Below are 25,473 nucleotides of genomic sequence, written 5' to 3' on the forward strand. Positions count from 1 at the left end.
AATTATTTTTATGATCATTTTCAGGATGTATTGCAGTAAAAAGCCTTCTTGTCCAGAAGGAGGAGCAGTAGGTAAACTAGTAGCATAATAACACAACATTATATGGCTGCTTGAAATGTAACTGAGCATCATGTATGGTACATTTTGCTTGATGAACTTGCTGTCAGGCACTTTAATGTGCTGGTGCTGTGTTGTAGTCAGAGATGTGTTAGTTTTTACTGCTTTTTCTGTATCACCTGTCATTGTATGATATGAAGTCACTTTAACATCTATATCTCTGTTCAGGGTATTTTTCATGTTCTGCTATGAAAGTAATTAAAGCAAACTCAGAGGAAGTGGGACAACGCTCATCTTGATTGAGTCACTTTTGAGAGTCGAATTAAACAGCTGCATGAGAGGAAGCTGTGGAAACCCAAAAGGGTTCAATTTTCACTGGTGTTAACTCCAGATACTTCAGGTCAGAGTGAACTTCATACCAGCTCATGTCAGCCATAAGAGAAGGAGGAATGTAAAAGGTGTTGTGGTCTGCCTACATTAAAAGCAACAACTGACACATGACAGAAAAAAAGAGAAAACAATATGAGGAAGTGACACTTTACTAATTAGAGGAAGTAGATCCAACATTTCTCTTTAAGAAGCTACTAGTTCAGAGACTTACAAGTAAGAAGCAGAGAGAAAAGAGACAAAGAGGCACGATGATTAAGTTCAGATGGATTAAAATGTCTTTATTTCTGATGCCAGTGCTTCAGTTTACAGGTAAGGATACGTAACCTTCATTTAACCAAGACAGACAGTTAACAAAGTAGTCTGTTTGTTTTCCAGCAAGGTGGATGGTGAGTTTCGTGAACTCTTACAATCCAAGGATGAGGCACATTTGCAAACTTCTGTTGTATCTAAAATTATCCTCACACTGACATCAATAGTCAGATTTTTCTCTCTCGTCTTCTCAGCAGCAGCAGCTGGACAGCTTTTCCTCTCCTTCACTGTCAGAGTTGGAGAAGAAGTCACTTTGTCTTGTGAAAATGTGATAGACGGTCAGCAAAAATGTAACAGTACTACATGGTTCTTCAGTAAATCAAGAAACACAGCAGCAGTAGAGCTGATTAAACTTGGGCAGATTGGTGAAAGAGCCAAAGCTAAATCAGACAGACTGAGTGTTACAGCGAGCTGTTCTCTGCTTATAAAGAAGGTCACAGTCGAGGATGTTGGTCGTTATCACTGTCAACAGTTCAAATTAGGAGACAAACAAGGTCCAGACTCTGTGGTTCTTCTGTCTGTTGTTACCAGTGAGTATTTCTATCATAATGTTTTCAGCTCAAACTGTCTTGTTAGAACAATATACTGAAACATTACAATAATTACGATCACAGTGATGAAGTTAATTTTACTCTTTTTGTCTTTCTCTCATAATATCTCCATCTTCTCCAGTAACTGAACATAAGGACCCTGATAAGGTGGCGTTAACCTGCTCTGTGTCGACATTTGAACGATGTCGACACACAGTGAAGTGGCTGTATGCGAGTAAAGATGTGGCTAAAGATAACAAAGACTTGGTGACATCACAGTCTCCCTGCAGTGCCTCTGTGAGCTTCCTGACTTCTCATTTTATTCACACATCGAGGTCTAACTTCCTTACATGTGAAGTGACTGATGGCAACAAAGAGCAGCTGTTTCCCTTCAGACTTCAGCCCTCAGGTGAGAAACCAGGTGAGAATATGATCAGCTGTTTAAAGTCACTTCAAACTGACGAGAATAATGACCTAAAATATTTCTTTATTTTATGGATTTGGAGTTTAAATATTACATCACAATACAGGTTTGTTGAGTTGTGTTCATCTGTTCAGGTGAGGACACAACAACAGCAACAACTGAATCAACAACAACTGAAAACAGCAGGAAAGCAGGTATCACCACGACAGCGTCTGCAATCAATGATGCTTCAACACAACTACAACTTAGTAAGTCACAAGGAAAAGAAGATGAAAATGTATTTCTTTTCTTTTAGTCACCTCTTTTAAACAGATCAGAAAGCTACAGCCGAAATATGTTTCATGTTTTCATTCTCTTTCCAGACTGGTGGAGGTTCAGCATTGTGTCTGCGGGTTTAGCAGCTCTCATAATAATCGTTGTGGCCGTCAACATGTGGACAAGAACTAAAGGTGAGAACATTCACAGATGAAACTTAGAAACAGGAAGTTTGGATGAACCTGGATTTTCAGTGTGGAAACTAAAGTCGACTCTTTTCTTTTCTGTTCAGGGAAAAAAACACAGATGGATGAAAACAAAGTGAGTTTTTACAATAAAATAATGAAATGTTTTTACAGTTGGTACTTTACACAGCAAACAGTGTTTGTGATGTCTGTTCTTCATTCTGAACTGTAGATATAGATAGAAGGAGAAAAAACACACAGGGCTCACTGTGTTGTACTGAAGTGGTCGTATCAGCAAAGGATTTGTTGCAGGGAAAAGCAAAAGAAGAAAATATGACAATAACATTTTTTATATGAATTTAAAATTAGGTGGATGCGAATATTAGGTAAACATGACAATATAATTCAGTTCATTACAATACCAACACAAACTACAGCGTCCAAAGACGCCATCGATCTGAATCAACACCTCTTTGACACAGTGTCAATAAAAACTGAACATTATGAGTTCCAGATTAAAGGGTCAGTTCACCTAAATTACATCACATCAAACAGTATTTTCTCACTTAACCTCGAATGGCATTAAGCAATGCAGACAGTTTTGTTGTATTTCAAAAAACAATGTCATGCTCATTCATTCCCCCCTGCATGTCCTTCGTTGCCACATAAACACTTCCTCTCTCAGTGGCAGAAACACAGTAACTGATGGTGCGTTCAGGTGCTGTCAGATTATTTCCTGCTTCCTTGTGTTAAATGTGTGTCAGTGCTGTGAACGTTGTCAGTTACAGTGTGTCAGAGTGAGGGTTTGTTTGTGTTGTGTTCCACAGGTGAATAATGAAGATGAAGATGATGGTGTTGTGAACTATGAAAACTTTGGAGACCCTTCTGCCTCAGTCAGACTCCGCTGATCAACAACTTCCATATCAACATCAACTCATCAACCCTTGTCAGCTGTATCAGTGACATTAGACCCTGGATGACCAAAAACGTTCTGCAGTTAAACAAACACAACACTGAGGTCCTTGTGGTAGGCGCTAGAGGTCAGAGACAGGAGATCCACTCCAAACTGATCTCGCTGTCTCTGAAACCCAGTGAGCAGGTTAGAAATCTAGGTGTTATCTTGGATTCAGAACTAAACTTCACAAGCCACATTACAAATATAACTAGAAAAGCATTTTACCACCTAAAACCCATCTTGTCTCAGTCAGACACTGAAAAACTGGTTCATGCATTTATCTCCTCCAGGTTAGACTACTGTAATGCCCTTCTTGCTAGACTCCCCAAAAAGACCGTGAGACGGCTCCAGCTCATTCAAAATGCTGCAGCCAGAGTACTGGAACAAGAAAAACATATTACTCCTATACTACACTGGCTTCTGATAAAGTACAGAATTGATTTCAAAATATTGCTCACTGTTTACAAATCACTTAATGGTCTAGCTCCTAAATACATCTGCTCACTGCTCACAAAACCTCCAGAACCCTCCGATCATCAGACGCTGGTCTAGCTGTACCCGTGATCAGTAGTAAATCTGGTGACGGTGCATTCAGTTATTATGGGCCCACTCTCTGGAACAAACTGCCTGATAAGATGTACGACAACTGTGTCATCTTTTCACAGCAAACTTGAGACATACCTGTTATCTCAGGCCTGTGACTAGTTAGGGCTTCTGCTTGTCTCTCTGTCGGTCTCTCTCGCTCTTTTTTGGGTATGTGTGGGTGGGTATGTTGATGTTGGTGGGGGCAGGGGAGGATTTTATGAATTTGTTTTTCTTTTAATATGTATTTAAATAGAGGAAAGGAGTTGACTCTTCACCTGTCTGTTCATGTGTGCTCTCAAACGTCACCATGAATCCTGTCTGTTTGCTAATAAACACTATCTAAAGAAAAGTTGCATTATTACAAACATTCACCTCGACTAACAGTCTTCACAGCTTCGACTTCCTCTTCTTCTTCTTTTCAGGAGGTGAATCACGTCATTGCCACAAATGCACCGCGGGACTGGACACAGTGTGAACGTGAGACTCAGTATGAGTCTTAATATAGTTTGCTTGTTACAGCGTTAGATTGGCTCAGTGGATGCAGAAACATGTTCCTTTCCTATGAGAGAAAACTGCATTTAAAAAAGTGAAAATTGTAACACAGTGTTTGGTTGTTTCAACATCTACAAGAAAGTCAGAGCGACAGAAATCTAAAACTAAAAGTCACTATGAGGAAGTGACATCATACTAACCACAGGAAGTAGATGCAGCATCTCTCTACTAAAGCACTACTTTAGAGACTCAGACAGTTGTGAGCACGAGAACAAGAGACAGGAGAAGGAGAGAGACAGAGAATCACGATGGCTGAGTTCAAATGGATTTCTTTATTTCTTATAGCGGCGCTTCAGTTTACAGGTAAGAATACATATATCACATATATAAAAGGAAGGCACACTGCAAAAAATAACATTATCAATATTATTAAAGGTTCTTTATTAGCTACATTTTATTTAACTAAGAAAACCAAATCTGTTGTTTCTAACGAAGTGAGTTTAGTGAACTCTTGGAAACCAAAGACAAAGAAATAATTGTCACACTAACTATGAACATAACAGACATTTTCTCATTTCACTTTATTTTTCATAATTTTCTCAACAGCAGCAGCTGAAAGACTCTCCTTCACTGTCAGAGTTGGAGATGAAGTCACTTTGCCTTGTGAAAATGTGACAGACGGTCAGCGAAAATGTGACAGTACTACATGGCTCTTTGTTGGTTCAGGATACACAGCAGTAGTAGAGCTGGTTAGACTTGGGCAGATTGGTGAAAACGCCAAAGCTAAATCAGACAGACTGAGTGTTACAGCGAGCTGTTCTCTGCTTATAAAGAAGGTCGCAGTCGAGGATGTTGGTTACTACACCTGCAGACAGTTCAGATCAGGACAACATCAAGATGTTCGTGTTCGTCTTTTTCTTATTAACAGTGAGTATTTACATCATAATGTTTTCAGCTCAAACTGTCTTGTTAGAACAATATACTGAAACATTACAATAATTATGATCACAGTGATGAAGTTAATTTCACTCTTTCTCTCATAATATGTCCATCTTCTCCAGTGACTGAACATAAGGACCCTGATAAGGTGACGCTCACCTGCTCTGTGTTGACATCTGGACAGTGTGGACACACAGTGAAGTGGCTGTATGAGGGTAAAGATGTGGCTGAAGGTAACAAAGACATGGAGACATCACAGACTGACTGCTACGCCTCTGTGTCTTTCCTGGATTCTCATTTTATTTACACATCGAGGTCTAACTTATTGAAGTGTGAGGTGACGGATACTTACTCTGGAAAAGTGCAGCAGTTTCCCTTCAGCTCTCAGTCTGCAGGTGAGAAACCAGGTGAGACTATGATGAGCTCTACAAACCACCCAAAAAGTTATTTTATTTGATACTCTGAAGTTTTAAGATGACATCACTCTTTCTCCTTTAGTGACAGCAGATGGTAAACACGATTACATATTTTCTAACAGTTCCTTGGGTTGTGTTATTTCATTGGTGACAAACAAACAGCAACAACTAAATCATCAAGAACAATTGAAAACGGCACAAAATCAGTTACAACAGCAATCAGTGATACTTCAATAAAACTACAAAAGTCTCCTGTCAGTCTCCTTCTCTCCCCATACTAAACTTGTTTTTTTATTTTTTTGTTTGTAGTTTTATTAACTCACTTTCTGGAAAGACAAAACTGGCCATTCATCGAAGTATAAAACAGAAAATAGGAAGCGATCGAGAAAATGATTATTGATTTATTTTCAATAACTCAGTGAAAGCATGTATAATGCTGGAGTAAAAGTGTGATATGAAAGAAATTGACACTTTTAATAAGATCTGGTTCAAGGAGCTTTTTTCTTTTTTAAAATGATGAAATCCGGGAAGAGGAAAATAACTTTCTCGACCCACAGAAGACCATCTAGTCCTTCAACTGAAGTGGAAACTTGATGATGTTGTTTTCAATACAATGTAACAAATAACAAATAAAATGCTGGCCTTTTAGTTACAGAATTTTAAACAGAACAAAAAGCTGCAGCTAAAAAAGGTTTGTATTGTTTTTCTCTTTCCAGGTTGGTGGTGGCTCATCATTGTGGCTGTGGGAGTTGCAGCTCTCTTAATCATCGTTGTGGTTGTCATCAGATGGAAGAGAACCAAAGGTGAGAGCAACCACAGATGAAACTTTTAGAAACAAGAAGTTTTGATGAACCTGGATTTCTACTGTGGAAACTAAAGTCGACTCTCTTTTGTCTCTTCAGGGAAAAAAACACAGATGGATGAAAACACTGTGAGTTCTTTGGCTGAGTAATCAAATGTTTAGACAGTTATGACAGAATCATCAAAATCTAAACAGCCTTCACAGAGCCAGTGTTTCATCACATTTAAGTAGACTTTGTTTCTATTTTGTTTTCAGGGACTGAGCGTAAACACGGCAGTGACTCCAGAAACCAGTCAGGACACGGTGAGATCTCACACCACACCCAGCACAAAGTTACACTCACTGTGTTTTATATTATATTCTGCTAAATGTAGCTCTATGAGACACAGTGTGACTCTGGAATCGAATTTCTTTCTGCGAGAGAAGAAGTGGGGAGTCTGATGATGCAGCTGGACTACACCAGAATAGAACAGAATAGAATACAAAGAAGTCCACATGTTACTGAGCAGCCATCATGTTGTCTTCTCTGGGTAGGCTGATCCTGAAGATGGTGTTTCCTACGCCTCCATCAGCTACACCAGGAAGACCAACAGTAAAGCCCGGGTAAGCTGTCTGTTTGATTATAGTGAATGAAAACACTTCTCAGGTAAGAAAAACAGGACAGAGTCTTCATTTTCCCATTAAAGCCCAGGTCTACATGTAAGGATTGTGATGTCAGCGTGTCCAACACTTTGGTCCAGAACAAAATATCTCAACAACGACCGGCCAGAGGAGCTCAGTACATGTTCAAAAACATCTGTAACAAAACATCTTCAAACTGAACTGACTGTACTGAATCCCCGTTTTGTGTTGTGTTGCTCTTTGTAATGCGGTTTGCTATTTGTGTTGTGTTTATGTGGTGCTGGATATCATAATGTTGCATTTACTTACTTACTTTCTTCTGTCTCATTTAATGTTGTGCTGTTTGCCTGTTGTTTTCCAGGTTCTGGGTAAAGATGATGATGAAGATGAAGCAGTGACCTACACCACCGTGAAAGCTTCCTCTTCTTCTGCTGGTGCCTCAGCTGATCCCAGCAACCTCTACGCCACCGTCAACAAACCAAACAAAGAAGAGAGCACAGTGTAGTTACAGCTCATATCATCACAGTTATTTTACACTGATACTGATAAATGTTTTTTTATTAGAATTATTTTTATGATCATTTTCAGGATGTATTGCAGTAAAAAGCCTTCTTGTCCAGAAGAAGGGAGCAGTAGGTAAACTAGTAGCATAATAACACAACATTATATGGCTGCTTGAAATGTAACTGAGCATCATGTATGGTACATTTTGCTTGATGAACTTGCTGTCAGGCACTTTAATGTGCTGGTGCTGTGTTGTAGTCAGAGATGTGTTAGTTTTACTGCTTTTTCTGTATCACCTGTCATTGTATGATATGAAGTCACTTTAACATCTATATCTCTGTTCAGGGTATTTTTCATGTTCTGCTATGAAAGTAATTAAAGCAAACTCAGAGGAAGTGGGACAACGCTCATCTTGATTGAGTCACTTTTGAGAGTCGAATTAAACAGCTGCATGAGAGGAAACTGTGGAAACCCAAAAGGGTTAAATTTTCACTGGTGTTAACTCCAGATACTTCAGGTCAGAGTGAACTTCATACCAGCTCATGTCAGCCATAAGAGAAGGAGGAATGTAAAAGGTGTTGTGGTCTGCCTACATTAAAAGCAACAACTGACACATGACAGAAAAAAAGAGAAAACAATATGAGGAAGTGACACTTTACTAATTAGAGGAAGTAGATCCAACATTTCTCTTTAAGAAGCTACTAGTTCAGAGACTTACAAGTAAGAAGCAGAGAGAAAAGAGACAAAGAGGCACGATGATTAAGTTCAGATGGATTAAAATGTCTTTATTTCTGATGCCAGTGCTTCAGTTTACAGGTAAGGATACGTAACCTTCATTTAACCAAGACAGACAGTTAACAAAGTAGTCTGTTTGTTTTCCAGCAAGGTGGATGGTGAGTTTCGTGAACTCTTACAATCCAAGGATGAGGCACATTTGCAAACTTCTGTTGTATCTAAAATTATCCTCACACTGACATCAATAGTCAGATTTTTCTCTCTCATCTTCTCAGCAGCAGCAGCTGGACAGCTTTTCCTCTCCTTCACTGTCAGAGTTGGAGAAGAAGTCACTTTGTCTTGTGAAAATGTGATAGACGGTCAGCAAAAATGTAACAGTACTACATGGCTCTTCAGTAAATCAAGAAACACAGCAACAGTAGAGCTGATTAAACTTGGGCAGATTGGTGAAAGAGCCAAAGCTAAATCAGACAGACTGAGTGTTACAGCGAGCTGTTCTCTGCTTATAAAGAAGGTCACAGTCGAGGATGTTGGTCGTTATGACTGTCAACAGTTCAAATTAGGAGACAAACAAGGTCCAGACTCTGTGGTTCTTCTGTCTGTTGTTACCAGTGAGTATTTACATCATAATGTTTTCAGCTCAAACTGTCTTGTTAGAACAATATACTGAAACATTACAATAATTACGATCACAGTGATGAAGTTAATTTCACTCTTTTCTCTCTCTTTCTCTCAAAATATCTCCATCTTCTCCAGTGACTGAACATAAGGACCCTGATAAAGTGACGTTAAACTGCTCTGTGTCGACACGTGAACGATGTCGACACACAGTGAAGTGGCTGTATGCAGGTCAAGATGTGGCTAAAGATAACAAAGACTTGGTGACATCACAGTCTCCCTGCAGTGCCTCTGTGCACTTCCTGACTTCTCATTTTATTCACACATCGAGGTCTAACTTCTTTACATGTGAAGTGACTGATGGCAACAAAGTGCAGCTGTTTCCCTTCAGACTTCGGCCCTCAGGTGAGAAACCAGGTGAGAATATGATCAGCTGTTTAAAGTCACTTCAAACTGACAAGAATAATGACCTAAAATATTTCTTTATTTTATGGATTTGGAGTTTTAATATTACATCACAATACAGGTTTGTTGAGTTGTGTTCATCTGTTCAGGTGAGGACACAACAACAGCAACAACTGAATCAACAACAACTGAAAACAGCAGGAAAGCAGGTATCACCACGACAGCGTCTGCAATCAATGATGCTTCAACAGAACTACAAGGTAGAGTCACCATTTTTATGTATCTGTTTCTACTACATTCACAGTTAGCAAAGACCTGCAGGCAAAATAACTTTTAGATACTGACAGACACTTTGTGTCTCTGTGTTCTGTCGTTTGGGGTTTTCTGGTTTGTGTTGAAAATGGTTGAATGTTTTTGAAATGCTCTACACAGCGGCTGTTGACAAATCAGCATTTTGAAATGTTCCTTACATTCGTACGGACCCAGTGACAGAAGCAAACAAACCTTTTGGAAAGAGACAAAAGGCTGAAGAGTTTTCTGAACCCACAACCACACAACCCACAACCACGAGGCCCTTCAACTTCAGCTTTTTTTAAAAACAAATAAGAAAAGCGTTTTACTAAGTTTTAACACCATACTTTACACATCCAAAAAAAATGTAGTTGGTTAACTTAGTTTCTGTTGCACTAGGTTTTTTGTGGAGCTTTCAAACACATCTTGACTGTGACATGCAGTTGAAAGCTCTGGGAAGAAAAAATAAGTGGACCTTGAGTTAGGTGGGGTTTTTTTTTTACGTTGGTTTGTTTGTGTGTTTTGTCAAACTAGTTGCAGACTGTGTTTTTATTGGATGCAGTTTTTGTACTAAAAGTAACTTGATTTGGTTAAAACTATCAAATGAATCTTTAAACACTCTCTGTTAGCGACAGGATTTTGAACAGAACAGAAAACTGGAGCCAAAATGCTTAAAACATTTTCATTATCGTTCCAGGTTGGTGGTGGTTGTACATCATTGTGGCTGTGGTTTTAGTTGCAGTTTTAGTAATCGCTGTAGCTGTCATCAGATGGAAGAGAACTAAAGGTGAGAGCAGCCACAGATGAAACTTTTAGAAACAAGAAGTTTTATTAACTGGATTTTCTCTGTGGAAGCTTAAGTCGACCCTCTTTTTTGTCTTTTCAGGGAACAAAACACGGATGAATGACAATGTCGTGAGTTTAAAAACTGTTCTTCACTATACATTTTGAGTCTATAGCTGAGAAAGGATAAGACGAGATAAACAGTACTGACTGTGTTGGATTAAAACTACGCTGTTGCAACAGCAAAGGTCAAGGAAGTGATTGTGAGGAAAAGCAAAAAGGGGCCCAAAGCTCATTTTTACTTTGCAAATCCGGCCATGAACACCTTCAATTACAGCCTCTGAAACGCTGACAGAGTTGAATCAACTCCTCTGTGACACAGTGTCAACACAAACACAACATTATCAGCTTCATAGACGCAGTATTTGTGGTGGTTGTATTGGATGACATCTCAAGTCAAACTGAATTCATCTGCTGGACTGAAGTTGTAGATCTGAAGATGTTGTTACAGTCCCATCACACTACCTGTACCTGAAGCCTGCACAGATGTGCTGCATACGTTGCACAGGTCTGTTCGGATTGTGCCCTGACAACATGTGCATTAACTGAACTGTAACATGCTTTGTGACCAAATGTGTTTTGCTGCAGGAGCTGACCTCAAACCCTGCAGTGACTCAGTCGGAAACCAGTCTGGACACGGTGAGATCACACACTACACCCAGTACAAAGTTACACTCCCTGTTGCTTGCATTTGTTCTCTGAAATATAACTGTATTTTACTGTCGGTACAGTCCTGAGAGTGTGAGAGTGTGCAAGAAAGATAAAAAAGGAAGTTAGATGATGCAACTGGACTACACCAGAAGACAACATGAGAGTCAAACAGTGGGTTGTAAAACCAGGGTCAGAGGCCAAACCGCCACCAAAAAAGCTACTATACAACATTTTGAGACATCGTTTGAAAGAGACATAACACGACCTTCTGGGCAGAAGTAACACAATCTGAAATGCTGACTGTGATAAAATAGAACGGGATAAAGTTAGAAGAGAGTCAGTATTAATCCGCATGTTACTGAGCCGTCTTCTCTGCGTAGGCTGATCCTGAAGATGGTGTTTCCTACGCCTCTGTCAGCTACACCAGCAAGACCAAGAACAGTAAAGCCCGGGTAAGCTGTCTGATCGGCTGTACTTGTGATATCAGTGAATGAAGAAGAAACGTTTTCAGGAACGTCTCCCTTTTCACATTCAAGTGCATCAGTTTGTCCAACCCTTTGCTTGTGCGTTGTGTTGTACTGTGTTACATTGTGCTCTAATCTGCTGTGTTGGTGTGATGATGTTGCTTTGCATGTTGTCACATTTTCTGATGTGTCGCTTTGTGTTGTTTTGCACGTCGTGTTGCACTGAGCTGCGGTGCACTGCGTTGGGTTATGTTGTGTTTTACTGTTGGATACCGTTAATGCTCCTTCGCACTGCTATTTTTTATAGTGTTGTAGTGTGTGTCATATCCTGTTGCTTTATTTATATTGTGCTGTTTCCTGCCAGGTTCACAGTAAAACTGATGAAGGTGATGCAGTGACCTACGCGGTCGTGAAAGCTTCCTCCGCTGATCCCAGCAGCTTCTACGCTACCATCAACTAACCAAACAAGTCAAACTCCTGCCATCAGAGCTTTGCTCATCTCTGTTAATGTGCTTTATGATCATTTTCAGGATGGATTATTGTAAAAAAGCTTCTTCTTCAGAACAGGGTGTAGAAGGTGAACTAGTGGCACAATGCACAAAGGAGAAGGAATAACTCAACATTTATATGGGTGGTTGCTTAAAATGTAAATGAGCATAATATATGACACATGTTGCTTGATGAACTTGCTGTCATGCAGTCTGTTGTGCACAGTGATGGGTGTGCTAATCTGTGCTAAAATTTGACTGATTTTTGAATATTTTCATATTTTTTTCTGTTTAGTTTCACCTGTTATTGTTTGATATGCAATATTTTGATCATGTAAGTCTTTGTTCAATTAGCTTTAGCAAACTGAAAGAAGGTGGGATGTGACATGACTTATTTGAAGTGCATAAATGAATGAAATGAATGAGCGAATGAAATCAACCTTGAAAGTTGTATTAACCACTGAATGTGTGAAAACTGTAGAAATCCAAAAGTAACTTTGAATCATATCACTATAAATAAGTTAGTTAGAAGGAAAGTATGCACACAAGACTAAAATAAGGATGAACGTCACTATGTGGAAGTGACGCCTTACTGACCACAGAAGGTAGATTATGTATTTCTCTTTGAGGAGCAACTTTAGAGACTCTTCAAAGTTTAAGAACAACAGAGGAAAGAGAAACTGAGATGCATAATGGTTAAATGGATTAAAATGTCTTCATGTCACATGCCAACAGATACTCATTCTGATTGACTGATGGCAGTCATGATTTTTGGAAAATACCTTAATTGTGTCCAGGAATAATTGGGCACAAGGATCTAATGTGCAAAACTGAGTTATGGTCATTTAAATTCATTATGTCGATGTGGTGCCACCTATTGGTAAAATGCCATACAAGTTTACAAGTCAGAGTGAAAAGAATTTACGCCAGGGTTGATGTGTATACCAGTCATATAAATTTGGCAGTGGTGGTGGAAGTATTCACATCCTTTATTTAAGTAAAAGAAGCAAAACTACAATGTAAAAATACACCATTACAAGTAAAAGTCCTACTTAGAAGTAAAACGTTTTAATTAAGTAACAGTATTTAGTATGAAGGCAAAATGGCCTCTGTCAGTGTTACATTATTATATATTATACTATTGGAATATTTAACTGATTGATTAACATGTAAGCAGCATTTTTATGTTGGTTGTAGTGAAGCTAAATCTACCTATTTTACATAATTTAAAGTTTTGCTTTAATTTACTGTATAACAATACATAATATTTTATATGCTTATTATAGGTTTTTAAAATCTTAATCTGCAAAGTAACTAGTAACTATAGCAAGTACTATACAAGTACTTCAGAAGAGTATTTGCAGTACAGTACTGGGTGGAGTATTTGTTACTTTCCTTTATTGACCTTTATTTTGAAAAGGTGTTTCTCGAACCGGAAGTGCCTGCCCATTGACCCAGAATTGGTTTCCGTTGGTGTGATGGAAGGATTGTGAATTTGGTGCTGAATTTGCCTGCACAGTGGATGAATAACCACGTCCGCATTTTTGAAATTATCTTTATTTAAACATAGGAGTGAATGACGCTGCTCGGTAAGTTTAAAACGCACAATGAACAGAGAAAAGCAAACGTTACCGAGCATTTAGCTAACGTTTGTTCAGGTGTCAAATGTCCGCGGCACCGGAGGCTGTAAACAAGATAGCTCAGCATCTTAGCTAACGTTAGTAATCGCTATCACATTCTCCTGCAGAGTATTTGTAACCTGCTAATTGCGTTGTTTTACTGAAATATGAAACGCAGACACTGAAAAATACTGGATTTTGTAACTTAACGTTAGCCTACTAGATTGGTTTCGTTAGATTTCATGGCATCCTAGTTAGCATTTAGCATTTAGCTAGCTACGTGCTGTGAACCAACTCTTCGGCTGTGCCTCTGGTTTTCGTCAATGTCTGGTTTGCTTACTCCTGTGTCAGATGTGACTCTGGCAGCCGTCGACCATGAGTAATAGCCACCCTCTGCGTCCACTGGCCTCCGTGTCGGAGATCGACCACATCCACCTGCTGTCGGAGCAGCTGGGAGCCCTGGTGCTTGGCGAGGAGTATAGCGATGTCACCTTCATCGTGGAGGGGAAGCGCTTCCCGGCTCACCGGGTCATCTTGGCAGCTCGCTGTCACTACTTCAGGTAACTGTAAATGTCTACACCAATGGTTCCTGTCACTTGTGTGAGATCATTTGGTAAGCCCATCCTTATAAACACATCCTGTGCGGACAAATGTTGAAATCCGCAAAGACGAATATTTAAACTAAAGCCGAAACAATCAGTTGATTAATTGTTTGATTTTGATAATAGATTCTTCTTTTCCTTTCGGCTGTTCCCTTTCAGGGGTCGCCACAGCGAATCATGTGCCTCCATCTAACCCTGTCCTCTGCATCCTCTTCACTCACACCCATTAACTTCATGTCCTCTCTCACTACATCCATAAATCTCCTCTTTGGTCTTCCTCTAGACCTCCTGCCTGGCAGCTCCAACCTCAGCATCCTTCTACCAATATATTCACAGTCTCTCCTCTGAACATGTCCAAACCACCTCAATCTGGCCTCTCTGACTTTATCTCCGAAACATCTAACATGAGCTGTCCCTCTGATGTACTCATTCCTGATCCTGTCCGTCCTCGTCTCTCCCAAAGAGAACCTCAACATCTTAAGCTCTGCTACCTCCAGCTCTGCCTCTTGTCTTTCCTTCAGTGCCACTGTCTCTAAGCTGTACAACATCGCTGGTCTCACCACCCGTCTTGAACACCTTTCCTTTCATTCTTGCTGATACTCTTTTAACACACAACACACCTGACACTTTTCTCCACCCGTTCCAACCTGCTTGCACTCGCCTCTTCACCTCTTTTCCACAGTCTCCATTGCTCTGAACCGTTGACCCTGATTTTGATAATAGATTAATTGTCATTTTTAAGCACAAATGCCAGACATTTCCTAATAACAGCTGCTCAATTGTGAGGATTTGCTGATATTTTTTCATCTTATGTTTATGATTCCTTTATTACATTGCAGGTAGGACAAATTCAGGTGAAGACGCATTCTTTCATGTTGTGATTGGTTGTGTTTCTGTCCTGTGGGCTGCCTATTTCTATATTTTCACACCGATGCTTCCTTCCACTGTGACACACAAGCTCACACAAGGGAAATTATTCACATTTGGTGTCGTATTCAACAGTAATTTGACAGCTTTTCAAAAACACACCATATTTACATATTTCATATTTACACAAGGAGCATTTAACACTACATATACACGATTTCCACAATCTTGATACCTTGCCAGTTGTTTTTATTTAGTATGCTTGTCACACTGTATTGTTGTGAGACTGCTGGCAGCTGGTTGAGACAGTCCAAGGCTTGACACATGTAAGTGAAGAAAAATATTAAAAAAATATAAACACTTTTATTTTTTTGCTTCTTCTGGCTCCTTTAGGGCCCTGCTGTACGGTGGGATGAAAGAGTCCCAGCCCCAGGCGGAGGTGTGTCTAGAGGAGACGCGGGCTGAAGCCTTCTCGATGCTGCTACACTACCTGTACACAGGCCGGGCCAGCCTCAGCTCCGCCCGGGAAGAGGTGCTGCTAGACTTCCTGGGCCTGGCTCACCGCTATGGCCTCCAGCCACTGGAGGACTCCACCTCTGAATTCCTTCGCACCATCTTGCACACCAACAACGTCTGCCTGGTCTTTGATGTGGCCAGTCTGTACTCTCTGAGCACGCTCAGTGCAGCCTGTTGTGCCTATATGGACAGACACGGACCTGAAGTGTTGAATTCTGACGGCTTCCTCATGCTCTCCAAGGTAAGAGTTAGCAGGAGTGTATGAAGAGTTATAATCAGTATTGCATCTGGTTCATTATTACATTAGGGTAGCCTTCATTTCTCCATACATTGTGAAATATAGTTTGAAATATTAGAATAATCTGGGCAGTAGATATCTCATGTGTGCCTGTGGTGTAACATAAATCTGAGATACAGTGACCCCCAGTTGCACGTGATTTCTACCAAACAATGCAACAGGGTGTCTTAAAGGTGGGTTATGCAATTCTGGAGAAATCCAAAACAGTGACAAATACCATGATATGGAGCGAACAACTACACAGCAAGTGATGTAACTAACGTTAGCTAGGTTGTTGGTTAGCTTAGCCTGGTTGTGGGTTAACAAACTGTCCCTACAGTTGCTGCTGCGACGCTAACAGCCAGACAGGACGAGATGTTTTCCCAGAGCTAGCAAACCAGCTCCAGACAGCGATGCTCACAACTCTCCTGCTACTATAGCTAACATCACAACAACAGCATATCTCGGCAAACTAGAAAGTAAGCTGAATGTCTGTGGGCAAGTACTTTAACGTTACCTGACACACAAATCATGGCTGGAATAGTTTTGTGTCCGAGCCACTTTGTTTCTTTAGCATTTACAGAACCAGGGCTGTGTACAAACACCAGAGGGTTTTTTTTTCAGAGCACACACTGAACGGACAGCTAGCGGACCGTGAGGAGATATTCGCTGAATTTGACAAAAAGACGTGTATTGGATTAGAATCGCATACCCCACCTTTAAATGCAGGTGTGTATGAAGCCACAGGCTCATAGGACACACAATTCATGTGTCATTTGATGTAACTTCAGCTAAGCTAATGACACAGAAACGGTGCCTTAAACTTTGCATGCCCAGGTAAAGATATTTTTTCCGATTGGATCTTGTTCCATTACCTGTACGGCTGCAACTCATACTTATTTTAATATTGGAGTAATCTACAAGTATTTTCAAGTAATCAATTATTATTTAGCTTGTAAAACGTAATGACAAAATCTCAACTACAGAACCTAAAGTAATGTCTTGAAATTACTTACTTGTCTGTCCAACAGTCAAATTAAACCCAAAGTATTTGATTTATAGTGATATGAAATGCAGGAAAACAAGCAAATACTCATAACTAAGAAGCTGTAACCATTACCTGTTTGGTATTTTTGACTTAAACAATTGTTTGATTACCTGTGTTTGCAGACTGCTCTGCTGACTGTGGTCAGGCGGGACTCGTTTGCTGCCAGTGAGAAGGAGATCTTCCAGGCCTTGTGTCGTTGGTGCCGGCAGCATGTGGACGGGGCCGACACCCAGGAAGTGATGGCAGCAGTGCGGCTCCCGCTCATGACTCTGACAGAGATGCTGAACGTGGTGCGACCGTCCGGCCTACTGAGCCCAGACGACCTGCTCGACGCCATCAAGACCCGCTCTGAGAGCCGCAACATGGACCTTAATTATCGTGGCATGCTCAGTCAGTGCTCTTACTCCTCCATCTGCTTACTGTTATTATTATTGTTACTGCTATGAATCACATCAAACATCAGATTAAAAATGTAATTTAGTTTATGTCTGTGTATTTCATGTATTCATTTGCACATCTTCTTCTTGGATTTCAGTCCCAGAGGAGAACATTGCCACCATGAAGTACGGAGCTCAGGTGGTGAAAGGGGAGCTGAAGTCGGCGCTGCTGGATGGAGACACCCAGAACTACGACCTGGACCACGGCTTTTCCAGACATCCCATTGAGGAGGACGGCCGGGCCGGGATCCAAGTCAAACTGGGCCAATCGTCCATCATCAACCACATCCGCCTGCTGCTGTGGGACAGAGACAGCCGGTAAGACAGGCTTGTCTCATCCTGCTAAAACAAACAAACAAAAAAGTTACAAACTAGCATAGCAGGGTTTGAATTTTAGATTTAGACGTGTAGTATGATTCACAGTGTTTTTATTGAATATTGGAGCGCATACTGAAGTTCAGTTTATTGTTAAAATGGTTGACTGACTATACTGATATCTAGTTTTGCTGGTTCCAACAAACTGTGTTGGCAAGGTAATAAGAGGGCTTATCTGAAAGTTGTTGTGTTTGTGTCTGTGTCTGTCTGTAATGGTATTTTCTTGAAGCATATCAAACAAGAGTGTTGTTCCCAAATAAAAAACCCACCAATTAAAAATATAATCACTGTTATTACAAAATGATTGCTGGCAGAACACATTTTTGGGACTTTTTCTTGTCTAGAAAATGTTCTCATGTTGGATTTTTAACATGTGATTATTCTTTTTCTAGGCAAATTTCTTAAGAAATGTGTATATATATTTTTGCTTTATAATTAACCTCATTATACTGACTTTATATGATAATGACAAACTGACTCTGAGTTTTGTACTGATTTAAAATGTCATTCTCGATTATTTTAGGTCCTACTCCTACTACATCGAGGTATCTATGGATGAGCTGGACTGGGTGCGTGTTGTGGACCATTCCAAGTATCTCTGCCGCTCCTGGCAGAACCTGTACTTCACACCACGAGTTTGCAGGTAAACTGTACTAAAGCATCCCAGTTCAGTTACAGCAACAGTTATTATTCCTAGACCCGAGCTGTTGAGGAAAAGTTGACTTTGTAGCATTTTATGTATGTTCACCCTGCCTATTTACAAGAAAACCAGGGCTTGTAAATAAGAAACACTTGTACTCAAAAGAAGTTCAGCAACTTTCTTTGGTGTTCTGTCATCTTGCCAGTCTGGAGATTTTGGTGGCACGACAAGTCAAAACAAATCTGATTCCATCTCGCTCTCTCTTTTGCCAAGCACGAAGGGCTTGTCTGTGCCCTTTGCCTTAACTTGGTGTACATAGCAATTTCAGTTTGTTTTGAGGTTGTTGTCTGTAGTTGATTTGGATTATATTCTCAGTGTTTACAAACCACACTGATGTTTGCTTGGCAGAGGACAGAGAAGCGTCTTTTCAAGCATTTCAGCACAGTATTTTGGGGCCTCCTGACATGGAGATGCTGGAGACACTCCAGATTTGGAATAATGTGTTGTGGGCACGCCTGGTTTGTAATAACAGTGTGTAAACATCCAAACGGATGTCAGAAGATGTGGCTCAAGCTCGCCCTAAGGAATGCAATAATGGTGCTGCACCATTATACTGACACAACCAGCATTCCACTTCCAAAGAATGTGTTAAATGCGAATTCTCATGCAGTTTGAACCTAAAACAATGTATATACACTCCGTTACCATTTTATTAGGTACACCTAGCTAAAACTAATGCAGTCTAATACAACAGTCATGCAATAACTCATACCTTCATTAAGGTTATAATGTTCAATTCAACAATTCAACAGCACCACAAACTGCAGCCTCCAAAATGACCATACAGTTGAATCAACACCTCTCAAACAGTTTCAACAAAAACGGAACATTATAACTTTCACGAAGGTCGGATTTATTGTAGGACTGTTGTATCAGCCTGCATTAATTTTATCGAGGTATACCCAATAAACTTGCAACTGAGTGTACATATATATACAGCTCTGGAAAAAATTAAGAAACCACTGCGATTTTTTTCTTAAATCAGCATCTCTACAAGTATGGAAGCCATTCCATTCCAATGTCTGTTGAATTCCAACACAGGCACACCTCATTCTACTGAATGAGGTGCTGATTAGGTGATCGCCTGAACCAAATCTTTAAATTTAATAAGGCAAAGTATAAAAAAAACACTTCTGTGGTCATCACTATCCTCTTGCAGTGGGACCAGCTGGATGGCAAAAACAGTGCTAGTAGTACCTCAAAAGTAATTGGAATCAAAAAATAACTATTAAATATTGACCATGCCAAAAAAGTTGAAAAGGAAAGTTTTGAGTGAGGAAAAGAAGGGTTCAATTCTGGCTTTACTGGCAGAGGGATACAGTGAGCGTCGGGTTGCTTCCATCCTTAAAATTTCAAAGACAACATTAAGGGCTGTATCTTCATGTCTGTTTTCTCCTGGTTGTTTAAAGATCAGATTATGGTTGTTTGGTTTTCCTGCTCACTCAGATCTGATGTTGCTCTTTGTGTCTCAGGTACGTTCGCATTGTGGGAACACACAACACTGTCAACAAGGTCTTCCACCTTGTGGCTTTTGAATGCATGTTCACTAACCGCTCATTTACCCTGGAGAACGGACTTTTGGGTAAGTTGCAGAAACAGACAGAACAGAAACAAAAATTGTGTCTTCACTACATATGTAATCTCAAGTGTTTCTAATACGTGCACATTACTTTTGACGCAATAGGTTTCAAACATTTCTTAAAGTTCATATATTCTTTACTCTGGGTTGCTTGTAATATGTGTGTTTTTAGAAGTTTAAGCCTGTTCTGTAGGAAAACTAGTCTAAAACCCTGCATCTAATGTCTGCAGTGCCCAGTGAGAATGTGGCGACCATCGCATCGTGTGCCAGTGTTGTTGAGGGTGTGAGCCGTAGCAGAAATGCCTTGCTCAACGGCGACACGCGCAACTACGACTGGGACTCCGGCTACACCTGCCATCAGCTGGGCTCTGGAGCAATCGTCATCCAGCTGGCTCAGCCCTACTCCATTAGATCGTTGAGGTACATCTGGCCACATCATTAACTCTGAGTATGGTACAAACCAGAAATCTCAACATCTGGTGAAGTAATAGTTTAGTCCGTGCTAATGAATCAAACAAGAATTTTGTAACTCACCAAGCTGATATTGCAGTTGTATCTACCACAGTTAAATAAGTATCTAAATTATTAAGTATCTAAATCATTTCATTTCTCTAGCTGGAGTTGAAAATGGTGACAATGTTAACAACAATAGAACAGAACAATGGGGGGAAAATTTTCTTTAGTTATTATTTTTTCTAAATCATGTGGACATTCAGTTTGCTTTGCATTGTATCTTGATTGCAGCATTTATCACAGGGGTCAGAGGGGCGATACATGGTTTAGAAGTTCTGCTATTTGACATGGTTATATGGCTGTAGTCTCTTCAAGAAACTGTTGTGAAGTGTCATTTTAATCTACAGTCTGAAATAGCATTGAAATCTTGTATACAGTAATTATTAACACAGTTTCATTCCTTCACTTCCTCTACCTGCTCAGGCTGCTGCTGTGGGACTGTGACGAGCGCTCCTACAGTTATTACATTGAAGTCTCCACCAACCAGCAGCAGTGGACGAAGGTGGTCGACCGCACCAGGGTGGCGTGTCGGTGAGGCTCCCATCCCATTTCCTCCTCTGCCGCTTCCTTCAACACAGTTACTTTTTCCTGTTACCTGAACTCCTTGAACACAGGTGTCAGATTGATATGTCAAACCTGGGATGTAGACACCTTGAATAACTTCACACTCTGATCTAGAAATTAAAGCAATGGAAGTTTTGATAATATATGTGTATAATGACTGAATGCTACGAAGAACATGTTTCATCTGAAGATGTCCGTGAAATGCAACAATGATAGAGGCTCCAAAGTGGCACAAAAATTACATCTCATTACATTATTTCAATGTGTTAACAGTTAGTTTAGAATTGCATGTATAGGTCATATTGCATCATTGTAGTTACCTGTTACAAACAGTAAATATTGTCCTGTGCGCAAGGTTTTTACCTTTTTTTCCACAATACCTTAAATTGTTCATTTCTAATTAATATGTTTTTACTGTTAAATTATCCCACTTGTTTGCTGACTTTTCTTTTCAGTACACATTCTCTTCAAAAAGTCGGTCTGATTGTAAAGGAACATTGAGCCTTATGTTCCACGCTAAGGAAGGAGCAGGCTTGTTTGAAAATCACTTCCTCGAGGGGGCAGGATTAAAAATACCTGGTTATATTCTAGCTACTGTTGCCTAAGTCTTCATTTTTGGCAGATGTGCGCTTAAATAGCTGTTACTCTTGTAGACTAAATTTTAAGCTTTAAGGAACAGAAAATTCCAGGCTTAATGTCAAACAGTGTACAAACTTTTCATTTAATGTCTATGAAAAATAATCAGGGCCCTGTCAGGAGAACATAATCATAACAGATATAAATGTTGTAAACAAAAACATATGCAAACTGAGATATAATCAGAATGTTTCATATTTTTGTTTTGGTTTTTTTTAACCGCCCTCTCTTGCAGATCATGGCAGACTTTGAAGTTTGATAAGCAGCCTGCTTCCTTCATCCGTATTGTTGGGACTCACAACACTGCTAATGAGGTGAAAACACAGTTTACTGTGGTCATCGGGCTTCTTTTTTAACACTATAGGAAATACAAAATCATACATTTGTCACTTAATCTATTAATTTGTCTTGGTGGCCCCTTTTTACATTGGTCCAAACTTTCAATGAATTAGCCAGTTTTATCTGTGTCAGCCACAGTGACAGGTATTTTCCAAAAATCAGTGGGTACCTAAACTGTTTTAATATCCAGCTGGATTAATTGAAGAATAATAGTATCTTAACTTTGTTGTTACCATTGTAAGTAGTTGGTAAAGTAAACTTTCAACCACAAGCAGACTTAAAAAGTGTTGTGTGTGTGTGGTGGTGATTTCTCCTGTTAGTGTTTGACCCTGATCTCTGATCTCTCCTCAGGTGTTCCACTGTGTTCACTTCGAGTGTCCGGCCCAGCTGGACACAGAGGTTAATGAAGGCACCCCGGGCCTGGACTCCTCTGATTCTGGAGCCGCCTCCCAGCAGCAGCAGCAGCAGCAGCGACCCCAACGACCTTCACGCACACACAGCCTGCTGCCCTCCCAGCCCTCTTCCTCCTCATCATCTTCCTCACAGTCCCATCATTAAGAGCCCCCGCGTCCTCGTATCGGAAGGTGTTGAGAGGAAGGGAGACCTCAGAATGCCATTTTGCACAGCCTTCATCATCCAGACTGCACTGCTACAACGCTGCTAAAGGCGATCGTCTCATTGTCATAACCCATGGTCCGTCTGTCATAAGTGCAACATTAGAGACTGGTAAATCTGTAGCAGCAGCATTTAGGGCTCCAGTCTTCCCACTTTTGAAACAGAAAGTGAGTTATTACATCCACTGGCTCATACATTTTCTTGAAAATACTTTTTAGCTACTAAGACTCAAGTTTTGTCCTTCAAAATCATCAAAGTGGAATCTTTACTTCTCCAAAGATGAGGCACACACTGAAATGTGGTTATACTGTACCACCAAAGAGCAGTAAGACCAGGGTGGGGGGGTTGCTATCTGAATTTTACGAGTTAATATTTCCAAAAGAGATGGATTTTATCCTTAAACAAGCTATTTTTTTAAGAAACTGTCTTTAAATGACTCTACTCACTTTTCATACCATCAAGCAGTCAAGTATTTTTCAAAGTTTGGAATTAAATTCTTCAAACGTTTGCCAAAGTTGTGGAGCTAATACATTCTGTGGCATTATTATGCAATTTGCACTTAATCCAATTATGCATTTGCATATTAAGTAATAGATGTTGAGTATTTGTTGACAGGCTTTCACACCCGAAACCAAAATTGGTGGTCCTTATCTGGTGTGACTTTTTGATAGCTAAAATTAATACCTCACTAAAACTAAACTTAGATTGAATTAAGTGTCTTAATTCAGCATTTTAAGCGCTTGAATAGCTTAGCACAAATGATTGGGGAAATCAATTAGGTTGTGAAAATTGGGGCTGAGGGTCTCGGACCAAATTATGTATGCACTAGGGCTGCAGGGAAGGACGTTTATATACAGTAGATACATGAGCAGCTGCTATTGGCACTTTATTTTACTCAAGTACACAGAAATGAAGGTTGCAGCTTGGGTCTTCTGACTGAAGTACAGTACTGAAGTGCTGGATTTGGTAACTTTCTGTTTGTATGTTAAATTAATTTAAACACTTCCTCGCTCTGTCAGGATCTGTCTTTTGTGTGTTTTTGGAGGTTTGTTTTTAAATTAAGCTGTAAGTGCTGTGGTTCCTGTTTGTTTCCTTTGTGTCCTGATGTTGCACTTTTGAGTTGTTTGTCTTGAAAAACTCCTTTATTTCAAACCTTTTTATTTGATGTTAAGTAACCTGAAATACCTAACTACCCTGGGTGACCCACTGATGTTTCTATAAGCCTTCTTTAGTCATCCCCATCTACATTGTAGAAGATTGCCTAGTTGGATAGTTGGATAAAGTCTTCCTTAATAACTAACCAGAGAACTGAAATAGGGCTTTGTTCAGGTTACATTGTTTATATAGAGAAAACACTCCCTTTCCCCCATCTAACTTTATGTATGTGTATAGTTTTACTTAATATATATATATATATATTAGTTTTGACCATTGACGTGTGATTGCATTTCACTGCCTCTTGTTCAATACATTGCCTGTCAAAAATGTGATTATGGAAACAACTGACATTGTTTATTAATGTTCATTGCTGTGAGGGGTCACACCCGTCTGCTTGCTAGAATTGCTGCTGTTAAACACAGTGGAAGTCTTTGATACAAGCAATACGGTGATCTGTTTAGTCTTGAGAGCCTCTGTTACAGACCAACAGTGGTGATTGATCAATCAACATGTATTTATCATGCTCCAGGAACTAATGCCCTGGTAGCTCTTTAGAAAATGTTGATGTGTAATGCTGCCCAAGGAGCCGTTTTATTGTCGTGAAACATTTAAAAACATCTCATTTTGAAGCTCAAATAGCATTTTTGTCTTGTTTTTATTGCTGAAATAATTACCTTGTTTGTAGGAACAGCAACCAAGTGGTTTCAACCAGAACAGTGGGACAGAAAAGATTTAGAAGGAGAGCAAACCCATCTATTTGACTAGCAGAGTTTACCTGTTAAACTGATGAGCATTATATGGAAATAGTCACACCTCAGTTAAGTTTTGTGTACCTTTTGTGGGTTTATCGGATATGATCACTGATCACAGGCAGAATTGTTACCCACAATTTTAAGGGCAATGTGATGAACTGCCCCGAGGCCCCAGACCCTCAAGGGGCCAGAAGCCTACAGGTTCACCATGTGGCGTTTGTGATTATTTGATTAATTGCAAACTTGTTTGGTAATACTGTATCCACCACTAAAAGCACAATACAAAAAGTAGGGGCCTTAAGACATCACCTGCATTGTTACCTATCTTGAGGCTCCACCCTGTAGAGGGGCCCTGGGATAAGATCTAGTCTTAAAGCCTTTATTATTTTATTTTACTTTACCTTTACCATGGCACACATTCCTAAATTAATTTGTACTTAAATCTGCTCTAATCAATATTTTTACATTAACAATTGGTCATATGACTGTGTAATCTGAAAGGTGTTGTTTGTATTGACAAACTGCTTTGGCGTCTTTCAGCTCATTGCTTTGGTTTCCAGCTGCAGCAGCTGTTTTCAGAGAAAAACTCCAATAAACCAACTGTACACTACCTGTCCAGCACCAAAAAGCAGACAGACAAAGTTAGTGACTAGCTAACTAGTGAATATTGGACTCAACATTCATTAGGTCACCTGAAACATGACTGCAAATGAATGCTAATCTAGCTCTGCGTCTGCTTGATGTGTAAATAGGCAACTCCTTTCTAACATGTTCACCATATCAGAATTATAAGGTGATCTAGGTTGTTTTCAGCTTGTTGCGCTGCTCAACAAAACAACAGCAAACTAACTAATACACACACAATGCACAGACACTGGGGAAAGAAGGGAGGTTAATAGCTGTCCACATCTTAATTT

The 25,473-nt window shown here is 39.9% G+C and overlaps 4 protein-coding genes across 14 annotated transcripts; all 4 read left to right on the plus strand.

Annotated features, from left to right (window-relative positions):
* The first annotated feature begins 416 nt into the window (after positions 1-416).
* Positions 417-3,874, plus strand: LOC122863067. Of its 4 annotated transcripts, XM_044169170.1 has the most exons (7): positions 429-756; positions 951-1,286; positions 1,429-1,707; positions 1,845-1,958; positions 2,073-2,159; positions 2,258-2,286; positions 2,978-3,874. In XM_044169170.1, the coding sequence occupies exons 1-7, from the start codon at positions 696-698 to the stop codon at positions 3,056-3,058; spliced, it is 987 nt and encodes a 328-aa protein (XP_044025105.1). In that variant the 5' UTR covers positions 429-695; the 3' UTR covers positions 3,059-3,874. The 4 variants fall into 4 exon arrangements, with proteins under 4 accessions (XP_044025106.1, XP_044025104.1, XP_044025103.1 ...); XM_044169169.1 differs by lacking the exon at positions 2,978-3,874 and having other exon boundaries at positions 423-756; positions 1,429-1,695; positions 2,258-2,676; XM_044169168.1 differs by lacking the exon at positions 2,978-3,874 and having other exon boundaries at positions 426-756; positions 2,258-2,676.
* Positions 3,875-3,915: 41 nt separating this feature from the next.
* Positions 3,916-7,869, plus strand: LOC122863064. Of its 3 annotated transcripts, none has more exons than XM_044169163.1 (8): positions 3,916-4,545; positions 4,789-5,109; positions 5,244-5,528; positions 6,254-6,340; positions 6,440-6,468; positions 6,595-6,642; positions 6,874-6,942; positions 7,322-7,869. In XM_044169163.1, the coding sequence occupies exons 1-8, from the start codon at positions 4,491-4,493 to the stop codon at positions 7,463-7,465; spliced, it is 1,038 nt and encodes a 345-aa protein (XP_044025098.1). In that variant the 5' UTR covers positions 3,916-4,490; the 3' UTR covers positions 7,466-7,869. The 3 variants fall into 3 exon arrangements, with proteins under 3 accessions (XP_044025098.1, XP_044025100.1, XP_044025099.1); XM_044169165.1 differs by having other exon boundaries at positions 5,244-5,516; XM_044169164.1 differs by having other exon boundaries at positions 4,792-5,109.
* A 154-nt stretch (positions 7,870-8,023) lies between these two features.
* LOC122863047 lies at positions 8,024-12,697 on the plus strand. Of its 6 annotated transcripts, none has more exons than XM_044169091.1 (9): positions 8,038-8,280; positions 8,478-8,810; positions 8,956-9,234; positions 9,372-9,482; positions 10,211-10,300; positions 10,400-10,428; positions 10,945-10,995; positions 11,388-11,459; positions 11,836-12,697. In XM_044169091.1, the coding sequence occupies exons 1-9, from the start codon at positions 8,220-8,222 to the stop codon at positions 11,929-11,931; spliced, it is 1,122 nt and encodes a 373-aa protein (XP_044025026.1). In that variant the 5' UTR covers positions 8,038-8,219; the 3' UTR covers positions 11,932-12,697. The 6 variants fall into 6 exon arrangements, 5 of the variants coding, with proteins under 5 accessions (XP_044025029.1, XP_044025026.1, XP_044025027.1 ...); XM_044169092.1 differs by having other exon boundaries at positions 8,045-8,280; positions 8,475-8,810; positions 8,956-9,222; XM_044169090.1 differs by having other exon boundaries at positions 8,050-8,280; positions 8,475-8,810.
* A 690-nt stretch (positions 12,698-13,387) lies between these two features.
* On the plus strand, positions 13,388-24,440 carry btbd9 (BTB (POZ) domain containing 9). Its single transcript, XM_044169062.1, has 11 exons — positions 13,388-13,548; positions 13,930-14,138; positions 15,441-15,804; positions 17,011-17,278; positions 17,424-17,643; positions 18,224-18,343; positions 19,873-19,982; positions 20,210-20,399; positions 20,916-21,023; positions 21,928-22,006; positions 22,383-24,440. The coding sequence occupies exons 2-11, from the start codon at positions 13,954-13,956 to the stop codon at positions 22,587-22,589; spliced, it is 1,851 nt and encodes a 616-aa protein (XP_044024997.1). The 5' UTR covers positions 13,388-13,548; positions 13,930-13,953; the 3' UTR covers positions 22,590-24,440.
* Positions 24,441-25,473: the final 1,033 nt, after the last annotated feature.

This window comes from Siniperca chuatsi, linkage group LG16 (genome assembly GCF_020085105.1).
Source record: "Siniperca chuatsi isolate FFG_IHB_CAS linkage group LG16, ASM2008510v1, whole genome shotgun sequence".
NCBI lineage: Eukaryota > Metazoa > Chordata > Actinopteri > Centrarchiformes > Sinipercidae > Siniperca > Siniperca chuatsi.